The 11,163-nt window shown below is 56.8% G+C and overlaps 5 protein-coding genes and 1 non-coding gene across 6 annotated transcripts; 3 read left to right on the forward strand and 3 right to left on the reverse strand.

Moving 5' to 3' along the window:
- The first annotated feature begins 1,106 nt into the window (after positions 1-1,106).
- On the forward strand, positions 1,107-1,196 carry D7B24_008968. The gene has a single exon. It is a non-coding gene; the product is annotated as a tRNA-Phe (tRNA).
- Positions 1,197-1,488: 292 nt separating this feature from the next.
- On the reverse strand, positions 1,489-2,483 carry D7B24_008969 (uncharacterized protein; the record flags this gene model as incomplete). The annotated part of the gene is made up of 2 exons (XM_028643047.1): positions 1,489-1,695; positions 1,875-2,483. The coding sequence occupies 2 exons, from the start codon at positions 2,481-2,483 to the stop codon at positions 1,489-1,491; spliced, it is 816 nt and encodes a 271-aa protein (XP_028493260.1).
- A 1,421-nt stretch (positions 2,484-3,904) lies between these two features.
- On the forward strand, positions 3,905-4,783 carry D7B24_008970 (uncharacterized protein; the record flags this gene model as incomplete). Its single annotated transcript, XM_028643048.1, has 1 exon — positions 3,905-4,783. One exon carries the CDS (start codon positions 3,905-3,907, stop codon positions 4,781-4,783), a length of 879 nt encoding a protein of 292 aa, XP_028493261.1.
- A 372-nt stretch (positions 4,784-5,155) lies between these two features.
- On the reverse strand, positions 5,156-7,649 carry MAK5 (ATP-dependent RNA helicase; the record flags this gene model as incomplete). Its single annotated transcript, XM_028643049.1, has 3 exons — positions 5,156-6,004; positions 6,053-7,315; positions 7,398-7,649. The coding sequence occupies 3 exons, from the start codon at positions 7,647-7,649 to the stop codon at positions 5,156-5,158; spliced, it is 2,364 nt and encodes a 787-aa protein (XP_028493262.1).
- A 414-nt stretch (positions 7,650-8,063) lies between these two features.
- D7B24_008972 (uncharacterized protein) lies at positions 8,064-9,320 on the forward strand (the record flags this gene model as incomplete). The annotated part of the gene is made up of 2 exons (XM_028643050.1): positions 8,064-8,166; positions 8,227-9,320. 2 exons carry the CDS (start codon positions 8,064-8,066, stop codon positions 9,318-9,320), a joined length of 1,197 nt encoding a protein of 398 aa, XP_028493263.1.
- An 82-nt stretch (positions 9,321-9,402) lies between these two features.
- D7B24_008973 (uncharacterized protein) lies at positions 9,403-10,050 on the reverse strand (the record flags this gene model as incomplete). Its single annotated transcript, XM_028643051.1, has 2 exons — positions 9,403-9,710; positions 9,816-10,050. 2 exons carry the CDS (start codon positions 10,048-10,050, stop codon positions 9,403-9,405), a joined length of 543 nt encoding a protein of 180 aa, XP_028493264.1.
- Positions 10,051-11,163: the final 1,113 nt, after the last annotated feature.

An 11,163-nucleotide genomic window follows, 5' to 3' on the forward strand; every position in this document is an offset into this window, starting at 1 on the left:
AGATGTAGAGAGAAATAAAGGAGAACGCGACGTGATCGCGGCCGAAATTCAGTCACTCACAGCCCTTGGTGGCGTTCACACTGGAGGCATCCAAGATCCAAATGGGCATGGCGGCGTTCTTCCGCACTCTCCACAATCCCCGGCAATGAGAGTCTCTTCCCTTCGATAGTCTGTCTGAAGATCGCGAAAAACCCCTGAAGGTGCCCCTGTCGTGACATGACAAGCGAGTAAGTGACCCCTGTCAGCTGAAAGACCGGGCGTACTTGGCGGACTATTAGGCAGAGTAGACTCTGTGCCGTGAAGACATTGACCCCGCGTCGCCCTGTCAGCCGTGACGCCCTTCTTGGTGTCACGATTTTTTCACGTCGGGAGGCAGATGTGTGCATTGCAGGTGGGCAGTTGGGCATTAGCAGAGCCGGATCACGAGCCTCACATATACTGTTTTGAATGTGAAAGCAAGGCAGAACGAGAGGCGCTCGCCAGCGTCACTGACCGATGTGGTCGCCCATTCACAACGAAAAACCCACAAGGCGTCGTGCTAGTACAGGGGCAATTACCACGAGGAGGACGCCCACTGGCGCTAAGCGGAATGCTCTGCCAAGCAAGAGTCGGTGCCGACCTCTTCCGGTCGCGAAGCCGTTGAATACATGGTGCCGAACTTCGCTGTCATAGGGCAGCAGACGGCTGGACACGCGCCTGATCGTTTCGGTGTCCCGATACGGAATGTCGTCGAGGTCGAGGGCTTCCGCATCACCAGCGCTAACTGTACTGGCCTCACGATAAGGTTGGCTGTGGCTTGGTAGAAATGAACTGGATAGGCGAGATGAAAGAGGAGATTCGCGCGTTTTCGAAAAGAAGAATCAGCATACATCTTGGACTTGCCACCAGACGTGAATGGGGGAGAGATCAACGCTACGCCTGCGAAACCAAGAGACACCACTGCTGTCAACTGGCCGCCTTATGCAGGGACTGAGACAAGCGATAGGGCAGGCGGCTGATGGCTGCTCTTGGCAATGTATCGCTAAAAGAAGTTGGTTTGCGACAGTTCACCTGGCAGGATATCGTTGGCATCATGTACCCATTGATCAAGGTGCAAGACATCGATCGGGGGGATGGCGCAGTTGGGAGCGCGTTAGACTGAAGCCCACTTCAGGAATCCAATCTAAAGGTCGCTGGTTCGATCCCGGCTCACCCCAAACTTTTGCTTGTGGCCCTTTCTCAAGGTTGGCTGTGGTGCATTCTGCTTGCTGCACTCAGGAAGAGTGACAGTTCCTTTTTTGTTTCATGATTGAATGCATGGCTCTATTACTTTAGTGTTATGTGATAGCTACAATGTCCTCCTCACCTGTCATGGTAGTGCTGTCGACGTCACCTGAACTCGTTTTCAACAAACCTTGGCTGAGTTCCTCTACTGGTACCCAGCCGCCATAGCCATGTCCTATCTTGGTTCCGAAAGAAGACATCGTCCGATTGAGGCTGCTCGAGGCCCTACCGGGTCTGCTCGGTGGTCGAATTGTCGCACATGCCTCCATCCCTCGTGCTTCTGATGAGAACGGCGTCAACTTCAACGAGGAAGCCAGGCCGACTCCCAGGTTGTCTGCCGAAGCCCTTCTTGGTATGAATGGACGCGGCTTCTCCCGCATCTTCCCCGACAATCCTCTTTTGGGCGATGGCGGTATCCCTGCCTTGGAAACGCTGTCATTCGATACAGTCATGCGCCTCTTCTCTGTGAGGAACCGCAGATTTGTTGACGAGGATCCGAGAGATCTTTTGGAAGACGAAGCCGAAGTCAAAAAATTCAGAGTCGTCTCATCGTCCGCCTCGTCTTCCTCCTCCGCGTCCTCCGCCACCTCCCGCTCCGAGACTCGCCCTACCAGCATCCGCCAGAGCGACAGAGAAACCTTTTCGTGTATGACAGGCGCCGTCAGCAACTTCATGCAAGCCTTGACACCCTCCTTCCTCTTCATCGCCCCTATGGCAGTCAAGTCCACCATATCCATGTTGAACTCGCTGTCGATCTGGATGTTCACCCTCTGCGCCTCCCATTTGTCGTCGAGAAACCGTTCAACGTACCTCCGGGCCTCGTCAATATCTTCCCATGCCTCCTCGCTCGCCAATCTCTGATTCCTTCCCTCGTCTTCTCTCGCCTGCCGGCATGAGTCCAGAGAAGCGATGAAGGCCCGCTGTTCCTCCTCCTGATAGCGGGACTTCTTCTCGCGCTTGGCCCTGTTTCGCTCCGAGACGAGCGTCAGGACTTCTTTGGCAATGGCTCGTTTTGTACAGGAGGCGAGACCAAGGTCTTCGAGATCTTCAGGAGGGATTTCGATTGGTGTTGGCAATATTCGGGGCGTCGAGGCCCTTGGTGACGATGGCGGGTTCAGGTAGACTGGGAAGAAGGCCTTTGTGGGGGAAATCGGCGATGCTGGCCTCGATCGTTCTTGCATCTTGGGGGGAAGCATCAGGGCGAATGCTGCGGCGTCCATTGTAAAGCACTTTCTGACGTGTATAAGGTAGTATGAGACGAAGTGTCCATACCGGAGAAGGGGTTGCACTATTCGAGAGTGCGAGTGTAGTCAATAAGGAAGGACTTCGCCCACCCTGCTTGGATCCGGAAACGCTAGTGCGAAGCCTAGATGACGAACTGCGTGGCATGTTGAGGAGATCATGATGCAAAGTCAAAATTCTCCCCCGGGACTTAGACTTTGGGCGCCACGCCGGCGTCGTTGTTCTTGTGTTTTCCCCCGCAGAAGATTGTGGGCGACATTCCAAGCCTGGATTCAGGTTGGAAGAGTGTCTCCAGAGTGAGTTTGAGTAGCTTTGCGTGGATGAACAATCAGAGAACCTCTTCGATTGGTTGGTTCCTGCAGGCGTCCAGCAGCAAACCCCCTCGCATGCTTTTGTGCATCTAATCAGTAAGCGTAGACGTTTGCTTCTCAGGGATACAAATCATTGCTTGACAGTCGAAGCCTATAATCACAGGAATATGAAAACTTGGGATCTCTCTACGAATTGGTCTATACGTTACGTTGCAGCTCTGGCGATCTGATGATCTGCCGGCCAGCCACCCCAATAACCTTTCATCTCTGGCAAATAGGAAGCACCATCTCCTTCTAGTGTGCTTCCTTCACATTTATTTCCGACACAGATGCGGCCGGAAAGTATATGTCACATGAAAGTACGGAATCTGACAGACCCTGGCCTCGCATATCAGTGTCTTTCAGTGTCAAACGGACTTCTTGACACCGTGGTTTCGGTTAGTTTCGGTCAACGAAGAACATCGTTGGAAGCGTCAGAAACAGACAGCACTGTCTTCATTCTGATGCCACAAAATCTATAGTTTCTCAAAAACACCTCCGTGCGCTAGAATCTTTCTCCTATTTAGTCGTATCTTATATAACATCGACGGGCTTCAGAAACCCGCTACACGAGCACCATGCAATGTTCATGGAGGCACCATGAAGTCATACTGAAGGGCTCTCCGCGTCCTTTACTTGAACCACCTCAAGATATTAGAGAATTCAGCTCTCTACAGCAGAATAGGGCCTCAAAAACTATGGTCATTGTTCCTACAGGTCAGTCAACTTGGCAAGCGCCCAAAACCCAAGCTCCTGCCCTGCAAGTTCTATTGACAAGACTATGATCAATGGCAACAATGTGCATTTGAAATATTGAACGGGCCTCCGAATTGATTGGCTGCATTCATCTGGTCCTATTCTAAAAAGAAGGCGCAGAATAATCATTGTGAACAACGCAATTGAGACCAGCTTGTACCATCTTGCCTCTCCTCTCATTTCAGATCTCTATAACTACCTGCATTGCTTCGACTCGTTTCCAGTCTGACAATCATCACCACCTCGACAACAACTACAACTACAACAACTACAACAATACGACAACGACCGCCATGACTATGACGTCCCACAAGCTTCTGAGGACTACCAGGGAGGACGGTCCCTATTGGGCCGGCCCTCTTCTGGCCCTCATCGCACTGGCCACGGCCACATATATCCTCCTCTCCGACTTTGTCGACCTCGCCCTGTCCCCGTACTCCGCCCATCTCTCGGGTGCCTTCTGCGGCATCCTTTTCTACCATATCATCGCCGTCGTTCTCATCCGGTCCTTGTCTTCCGGCGTCCTCCGGTCCTTATTTCATCCTGCCTCCGCCCCTGTTCCTGCTACTACTTCCGTTTCGAAAGCCATACAGGCCGGCGAATCCTACATTCGCGAAGCAGGTTTCCCAGCTTGCGATCGGCCCACCTTCTGTTGCAAGCGAACAACCAAGGACCTGAGCGCCGCGTGCCTTGCCAACGCCCGTCTCCAGAAGCAGATCGCCGCTCTCAAAGACCAGATCACACTCCTCCGCAAAGGCGCCCAGGCCTCGGACGTCCAAGCCCAAGCCCAAGAGCAGCGCCTCGCCAGCGCCTCGCTCGCCCACGAAGCCGAGATCGCCCAAGTCCGCGCGCACGCCAAGAAGAAGATGGCCGCGGCCGCCAAGCACGAGGCCGCCCGTTTCAAGCGCGCCGCCAAGACCAAGGCGCGGGACGCCGCAGGGGCGGCGGCCGCGCAGGAGACGGTGCGGGCCGAGCTTGCTGCGATGCGCCGGGAGCTGGTCACGTTTCGGCCGGACCCGTTTGCGCGCGCCACGATTGAGGCGCTGAAGAGAGAGAAGGGGGAGCTCGTGGCGCGGATTGTCTTGGTGGAGGCGACGGCTGGTCCGTCGCCTCTCTTGGACGTCTCTGCGTCGCCGATAACGGCTCTGTTGGGGGCTCCGGTCTGTGCCTGAGGGGATTGGAGTGTATGGAGGTTGGATTGCTTGAGATGCGCTGGTCGCATGATTTTCACCTGGTTGTGGCTGGAAAGCAGTCGTGAGGGGATAGGTTAGCTGATTCAGGGTGCTTTATATCAATGGAATGACATCGGACACTTCGTTTCATGGTCTGAATTCATCTGTGAGAATCTGATCTCGATCATGGTGATGACTACGAAACACTGATCTCAAATGGAATTCCAGGTGACTGGACAACAGCAGGAAGTAGCATTTAGATGATGCAAGCAATCAAAACAGGCGATGGAAGACGTGTAGTCCAAGGATCCGACATGTTGTGCGGACACAGGATCAAAATCTGGGACATCTTTCTTGGTATCAGCAACCCCTCTAAATATCAAGTCCATCCACATGACCGAGGAAATCGCCCTTGGCGCCCCTCAACAGCTCCTCGACATCAATCTTGCCACCGGTGATGTACCGCTCGCTGACGCCAGCGTTGACCCTCTTAGACAGCAGCTCCCGCAGCTGCGCCCTCATGACGCCCATCTCGGCCTTGCTGACGCCGCGCGCGGCCTCCTGCTTCTTCTTGCGCTGGCTGCCGCGGCCGCCCCACTGGCCGCTCTTCTCGAGCTCTTCCGAGTCGTACTCTACGCCGAGCTCGTCGGCCGCCTTCTTGACCCAGTCGTCATCCTTGCCGCCCTTTTCCTTGGCTAGCACGGCATCGGCGAGCTTCTTGGCGAGGTCGACGCGCGGCTTGAGGCGCGAGGCGAGCTTGCGGTCAATGTCGACGGTGCGGATGAGGTACTTGTTCTTGCCGGCCTGCTCGTGGTGGACCTTGGCAGCGAGGCGGCGCGTCGGCGTCACCTCTTCGGGGGCGCAGAGGAGGATGCTGAGGCCCGAGGTGGCGGCACGGGCGGTACGGCCGGAGCGGTGGACGTACATGTCGGCGGCGCGAGGCACGTGGTAGTGGATGACCTGGTCGATGCCGGGAATGTCGAGACCGCGGGCGGCAACGTCGGTGGCGATGAGGATGGACGCCGTGCCCGGCTTGGTGGAGGTGAAACGCTCAACGGAGCGGAGTCGCGCCTTCTGCGGCATCTGAGAGTGGAGGGGCAGGGCGTTGAGGTTCAGGTTCGCCAGCATGGGTGTCAGGCGGCGGACGGTACTGATGGAGTTGGTGAAGACGAGGGATCGGCGGTTCGGGTTGAGGAGGATCAGCGCATACAGATAGAGATCCTGCAGAGGTCAGCAAAATGCTTCAGAAACACGACGGGCATAACTAACCTTTTCCATGGCGCCACACTCAATCATGCCTTCCTTCAAGCCCTCGGCCATCTGCGACACGGGGTTGACATCGACAAATTCGGGCTTCTCCTCTCGGAAGTTGAGTCGCTTCAAGAGATACTCCATTGACTCCTCTTCCGACATGAGGCCGAACTTACCCTTGCCGGCGAGCTTCTGCTGCAGACCCTTGTGGAAAGTGGCTGAGAAAACGAGCGTCTGGCGTGGTGACAGCGTCTGCTCGTCCTCGTCATCCTCCTCTGTGACGTTGCGGTCGAGAGCCTTGAAGATCTCCTCGGCTTCCTTGAAATGGCCTTCGCTGAGGATTCGATCCGCCTCATCAACGACGAGGTACTGGATCTTCTTGAAGGACTCCATGACGGCCGTGTTCGTACTCAAGACCTCCCACAGGCGACCAGGTGTACCGACGACAATATCAGCCTTGGCCAGCTGGCGCTGCTGTTTGTAGACGGAAAGACCACCGGTGACGGAGCAAACATAAGGCTGCTTGGACAAACCGGCACAGAGCTCCTTGATGTGGTTCATGATCTGGTGCGCCAACTCGCGCGTGGGCGAGATGATAAGGGCAAGAGGGGCCTTGGCCTCTGGCGCATCGTCCGTCTCCATGGCTGAGTCCTGCTCCTCGCCATTCTTCTCGAGCCACTTGTCGACAATGGGGATACCGAAGGCCAGGGTTTTTCCGGAACCTGTCGAAGCCTTGCCAATGACATCGTGTCCCGCTTGGATATGGGGAATGGCGGCAGACTGAATGGTGGTCGGCTTCGTGAACTTGAGGCGACGTATCGTGGCAATGGTGGCAGGCGAGAGGTTGAGGCCCATCCATTCCGACATGTCGAGGTCCTCTGTGTCGTCTTCCGCCTCTTCCAGAGTCGAGAAGACGTTGCTCTCCAGGGCGGCGTCTTTCTTGACGGGCTGGGCCTTGATCTTCTGTTCCAGCTTCTCCTTCTTCTTCTCCTGCTTCTCCCGTCTCTTGTCCTTCTTGTTCTTTGGCTTCTCGTCAGCGGTGTCGCCATTCTCGGCCGCCTTGGCCGCCTCCTCGCGAGGGTCGACGTCGGTCATGTTTGTCGCGTCGGTCAGGCCGGCCACCTTCTTGGCGCCCTTGGTAAGCTTCGCGGGCTTCGTGTCGACCGCGGGTTTCGTGTCGGCGGGGGCCTCGGCATCGCTGAAGCCTTGGAACTCGTCATCGTCCTTGTTCGCCTTGGCAGCGTCTTCGGTTTGCTTCTGGAGATCCTCTTCGACGGCGTGCTGCGGCATGTGAGCATATGCGCAGGAAGCAGGGTGGTACGAAATGGGAGGGAGAAAAGGCAAAGGGAAAAAGGCAACGTACAAACTCAATCTTGTCACCATTCCTGACGACATCGACACCCTCAATTGCCTCGAGAGCGTAGAAGCCCTCGGCATCGTCGAACATCTCGGGGACGTTGATCTTCTTCCATGGCAGCTTCTCGGCGGCGACAGCCTTGCGTTTCTTGGGGAGGGCCAGAGTCTTGGGGACGGCGAGCTTCTGGCGCTTCGGGGGGGCATCGACAGGGCCAGTCTTTGGTGCGGCCTTGCGCTTGTTCTTTTGTATAGGCGCCATGACGAGTGGAATGGCCGGTGTGAGGGTCAATGATCCGGTATTGGTGGGGGAGGGGGATTCAGCACGGCACAGGAAACTGAAGCTGGCTGCGACCTGCCAGAGCCAGAAAAAAAAAGTTCAAGGCCCTTCTTTTCTCCGAGCAATCCCCGGATCGCACCGACCACACCTTAAATCAGCCTTACTGCTGCCCCTCGTTCCAGCGCCTTCAGGCCTCGTCGTAGTCAGTTCAGGGCCTCCACCGAGCGCGCCCCGCCCTCTGCCCCTCCCCATTCTGCCCCTCCACCAAAAATTCTCGCGTGAGTCTTTTGCTGAGCTTCACCCAGCCTGCGGCACCAAGAGCTCACAACACAAACCACACCACACCCCTTGCCCCTCTCGCCCCTCCACATACCAACCTTTTCCCATACGAGCATCATGGGAAAGACGTCCAAGGACAAGCGTGATGCCTACTACCGGCTGGCCAAGGAGCAGGGCTGGCGAGCGAGAAGTGCCTTCAAGCTGCTACAGCTTGACGAGGGTGAGACAAGCCCGCAATCTTGCCCCAAATGAAGTGAGATCATTAACGAATGATTTGCAGAATTCGATCTCTTCCATGGTGTGACCCGTGTGGTCGACCTCTGCGCCGCCCCCGGCAGTTGGTCCCAGGTCCTCTCCCGCGTCCTCATCAAGGGCGAGAAGTTTGGCCGCACCGCGTGGCAGGACCGCGAGGCCAGCTTTCGCCAGCAGATGCTCAAGATCTTCCCCTCCGGCGCATCCGGTGTCGACCAGCCCATGACGACGCCAGCCAGTGCCACGAGCCCCAGGGACGACGTCAAGATTGTGTCGATCGATCTCCAGCCCATCTCCCCCCTCCCCGGCGTCGTGACCCTGCGGGCCGACATTACCCACCCCGCCACCGTCCCGCTCCTCCTCAAGGCTCTGGACCCAGACTACGACGCCACGAGCCAGAGCAAGAACGCAGCGCGCCCTGTCGACCTCGTCATCAGCGACGGTGCCCCCGACGTCACGGGTCTCCATGACCTCGACATCTACGTTCAGTCTCAGCTCCTCTTCGCCGCCCTGAACCTCGCCCTCTGCGTCCTCAAGCCCGGCGGCAAGTTCGTCGCCAAGATTTTCCGCGGACGCAACGTCGATGTCCTCTACGCTCAGCTCAAGGTCTTCTTCGAAAAGGTCATTGTCGCCAAGCCCCGCTCCTCACGCGCCAGCAGCGTCGAGGCCTTTATCGTCTGTATCAACTTCCAGCCGCCGCCCGGCTTCAAGGCGAGCCTCGAGAACCCACTCGGCGTCGGCCACCACGTGCCCGCCATGGTCGAGGAGCGCAAGGGCCAGCTGCCCGTCGTCGCCGACGCCTTGCACCAGAACCCCTCCACGGGTGTCTGGGACGGCGTGCCAACGGCGACGTCGGCCAGGCTCGGCTCGGACGTCATGGAAGTCGAGGCCTACGACGATGTTGACGAATCGTCCGACATGGACAAGAACATTCGATGGATCGCGCCCTTTATTGCCTGCGGCGACCTCTCGGCCTTCGACTCGGACGCCTCGTACCAGCTGCCCGAAGACCACGTCTCCCTCGACCCCGTCCAGCCCCCAACGGCACCCCCCTACAAGCGCGCCCTCGAGATGAGAAAGGTGGCCGGTGGCGCCTACGGCAAGACGACGATCAAGAGCTGAAAATCAGAACCCCATTTCATTCACAAGATGAGATGCATCTGCGCTCGCTACCGCCTGGTCGCTCCTACATATCCTACCTTTCTCATTGGGGCTTCGCCCGGACGCCGTCGCCCGTCGCCTGCATGATGAATAGCCCCTTGGTCGACTCGCTCCACTCGCGCGCCCCCAGCGTCTTTTCGTACATCCTGTTGCCCTGCAGCGACGACGATATAAGCAGCACGCGCCGCAGCTCCGGCCACGCCTGCAGCTCCTCGTGTAGACACTCCATCATCCAGTGGCCGAGCCGCTTGCCTTGGTGCGCGGGCAGGACGTACACATCGGTCAGGTAGCCGACGCTGACGTAGTCGGTCACAAGACGGCCAAAGCCAACCATTTGTGGGGTCGACTTGCCTGCGGACGAGATTAAGCGGATGGGGAGCATGGATGATGGGGGGAGGTATCATGCCAGGCAGAAAGCAACGGGACAAGGCAAGCACAGAAAGGGCGTGTACATACCGGCAATGGCAGATGTGGAGTCTGGTAGCGCGTACACGGCGATGCAGAGCGAGTGGTTGACCATCTTCCTGAGGGCCTCTTCCGGCAGGGCCTGCGACCACCACAAGACGTCCGAGTCGAGAGCCGCGTTGAGGGCGTCGAGCTGGACGAGGCTCCGGTTCGTCGATACCATGTACCCGTCGCGGTACCAGCTCCTCGCCACCTCGTCCGGCATGACGGTCTTGTCTGCGCCCATTTCTGTGGTGTATGATGCTATGCGATTCTGGTTATACGAGGACAAAAGAGGGAAATTCCAGTATCATGCCTTGCGTGACGGAGTTTTCCATTCTGGCCTCTTTTTTGAGTCAATTCAGACGTTCCTCCCATCTTATATACTCGGTGTTCACCCTGCTGATGAATCAGGAAAGTGTGACTCCTTCCCGTGGCATGTCATGGCCCACCCCCGCTTTACCTTTGGAGGTTGCGCCGCGCGCCAGAATCATGTACATCTTCGACCCCACACTCGCACTATAACATGCACCGGCCCGGGTTCTCGTCAGCACTCGGCCCCCCTCCGGGTCCCTGCGCGGTGACGACTCTCTACAGGAGGTCCGAAGGGCAAAGTCAGATTGTAGGGAAGAGACTTGGTCTGACGTTCCCTTCATTCGGGTGCCGTGCAAGCGTGATCGTCGTGATCGCCGTAGGCGCTTGTGGCACTGGCTCGCTCCCTCCTGCGACTTGGCGACCTTATTGAAAACGTCCCCCATCCTGACGTCTTCAACCACCCATTGTCTTCGTTACACTCAGGTGCGGAAATGGCTTTGCTCTGTATACCATCAACATAATTTACCCTATATCAAGCAAAACGTTCCTCAAAGCAACATGATCACCTTGTACCTTACCAAAGTGGGCGACAAGTCATGCAAGCGGTGGAGCACATACTAGATAGGCCCAGAATACCAGCACAATCCTCGACACGTCAGACCGTCACCCTCCTCGGGCCTTCAAATGTAGTTCGTGTGCTGTTTCGACTCTACAGTGAGCGCTGGTGACAACGTGACCACCAGTGAGCAACCTGGCATGGCAGATGGCAAAATGACAAGCCATCGTTGACGTGTGCAAATTCAGACAAACACAGAACCGCAAACAATGCCAGGGTAGCACGCAGCCTTGCAATCAAGTACTTTAGGCCTTGCAAGTACAGAAAGATCACGCCTCGAAAGACCTTCGTGGAGCACACAAGGACGAACAACAGTCTACAGACACAAGAAAAATCTCCGTTTCGTCAATAATGTGTGCATGCTAGTGGTACACGTGGGTAACATCCCACTTGTGCTTTTTTGCCCCTCCCATCCCTGTCCGTGACCAC

Source organism: Verticillium nonalfalfae (assembly GCF_003724135.2).
Source record: "Verticillium nonalfalfae strain VnAa140/NRRL 66861 chromosome Unknown scaffold_85, whole genome shotgun sequence".
Lineage (NCBI taxonomy): Eukaryota > Fungi > Ascomycota > Sordariomycetes > Glomerellales > Plectosphaerellaceae > Verticillium > Verticillium nonalfalfae.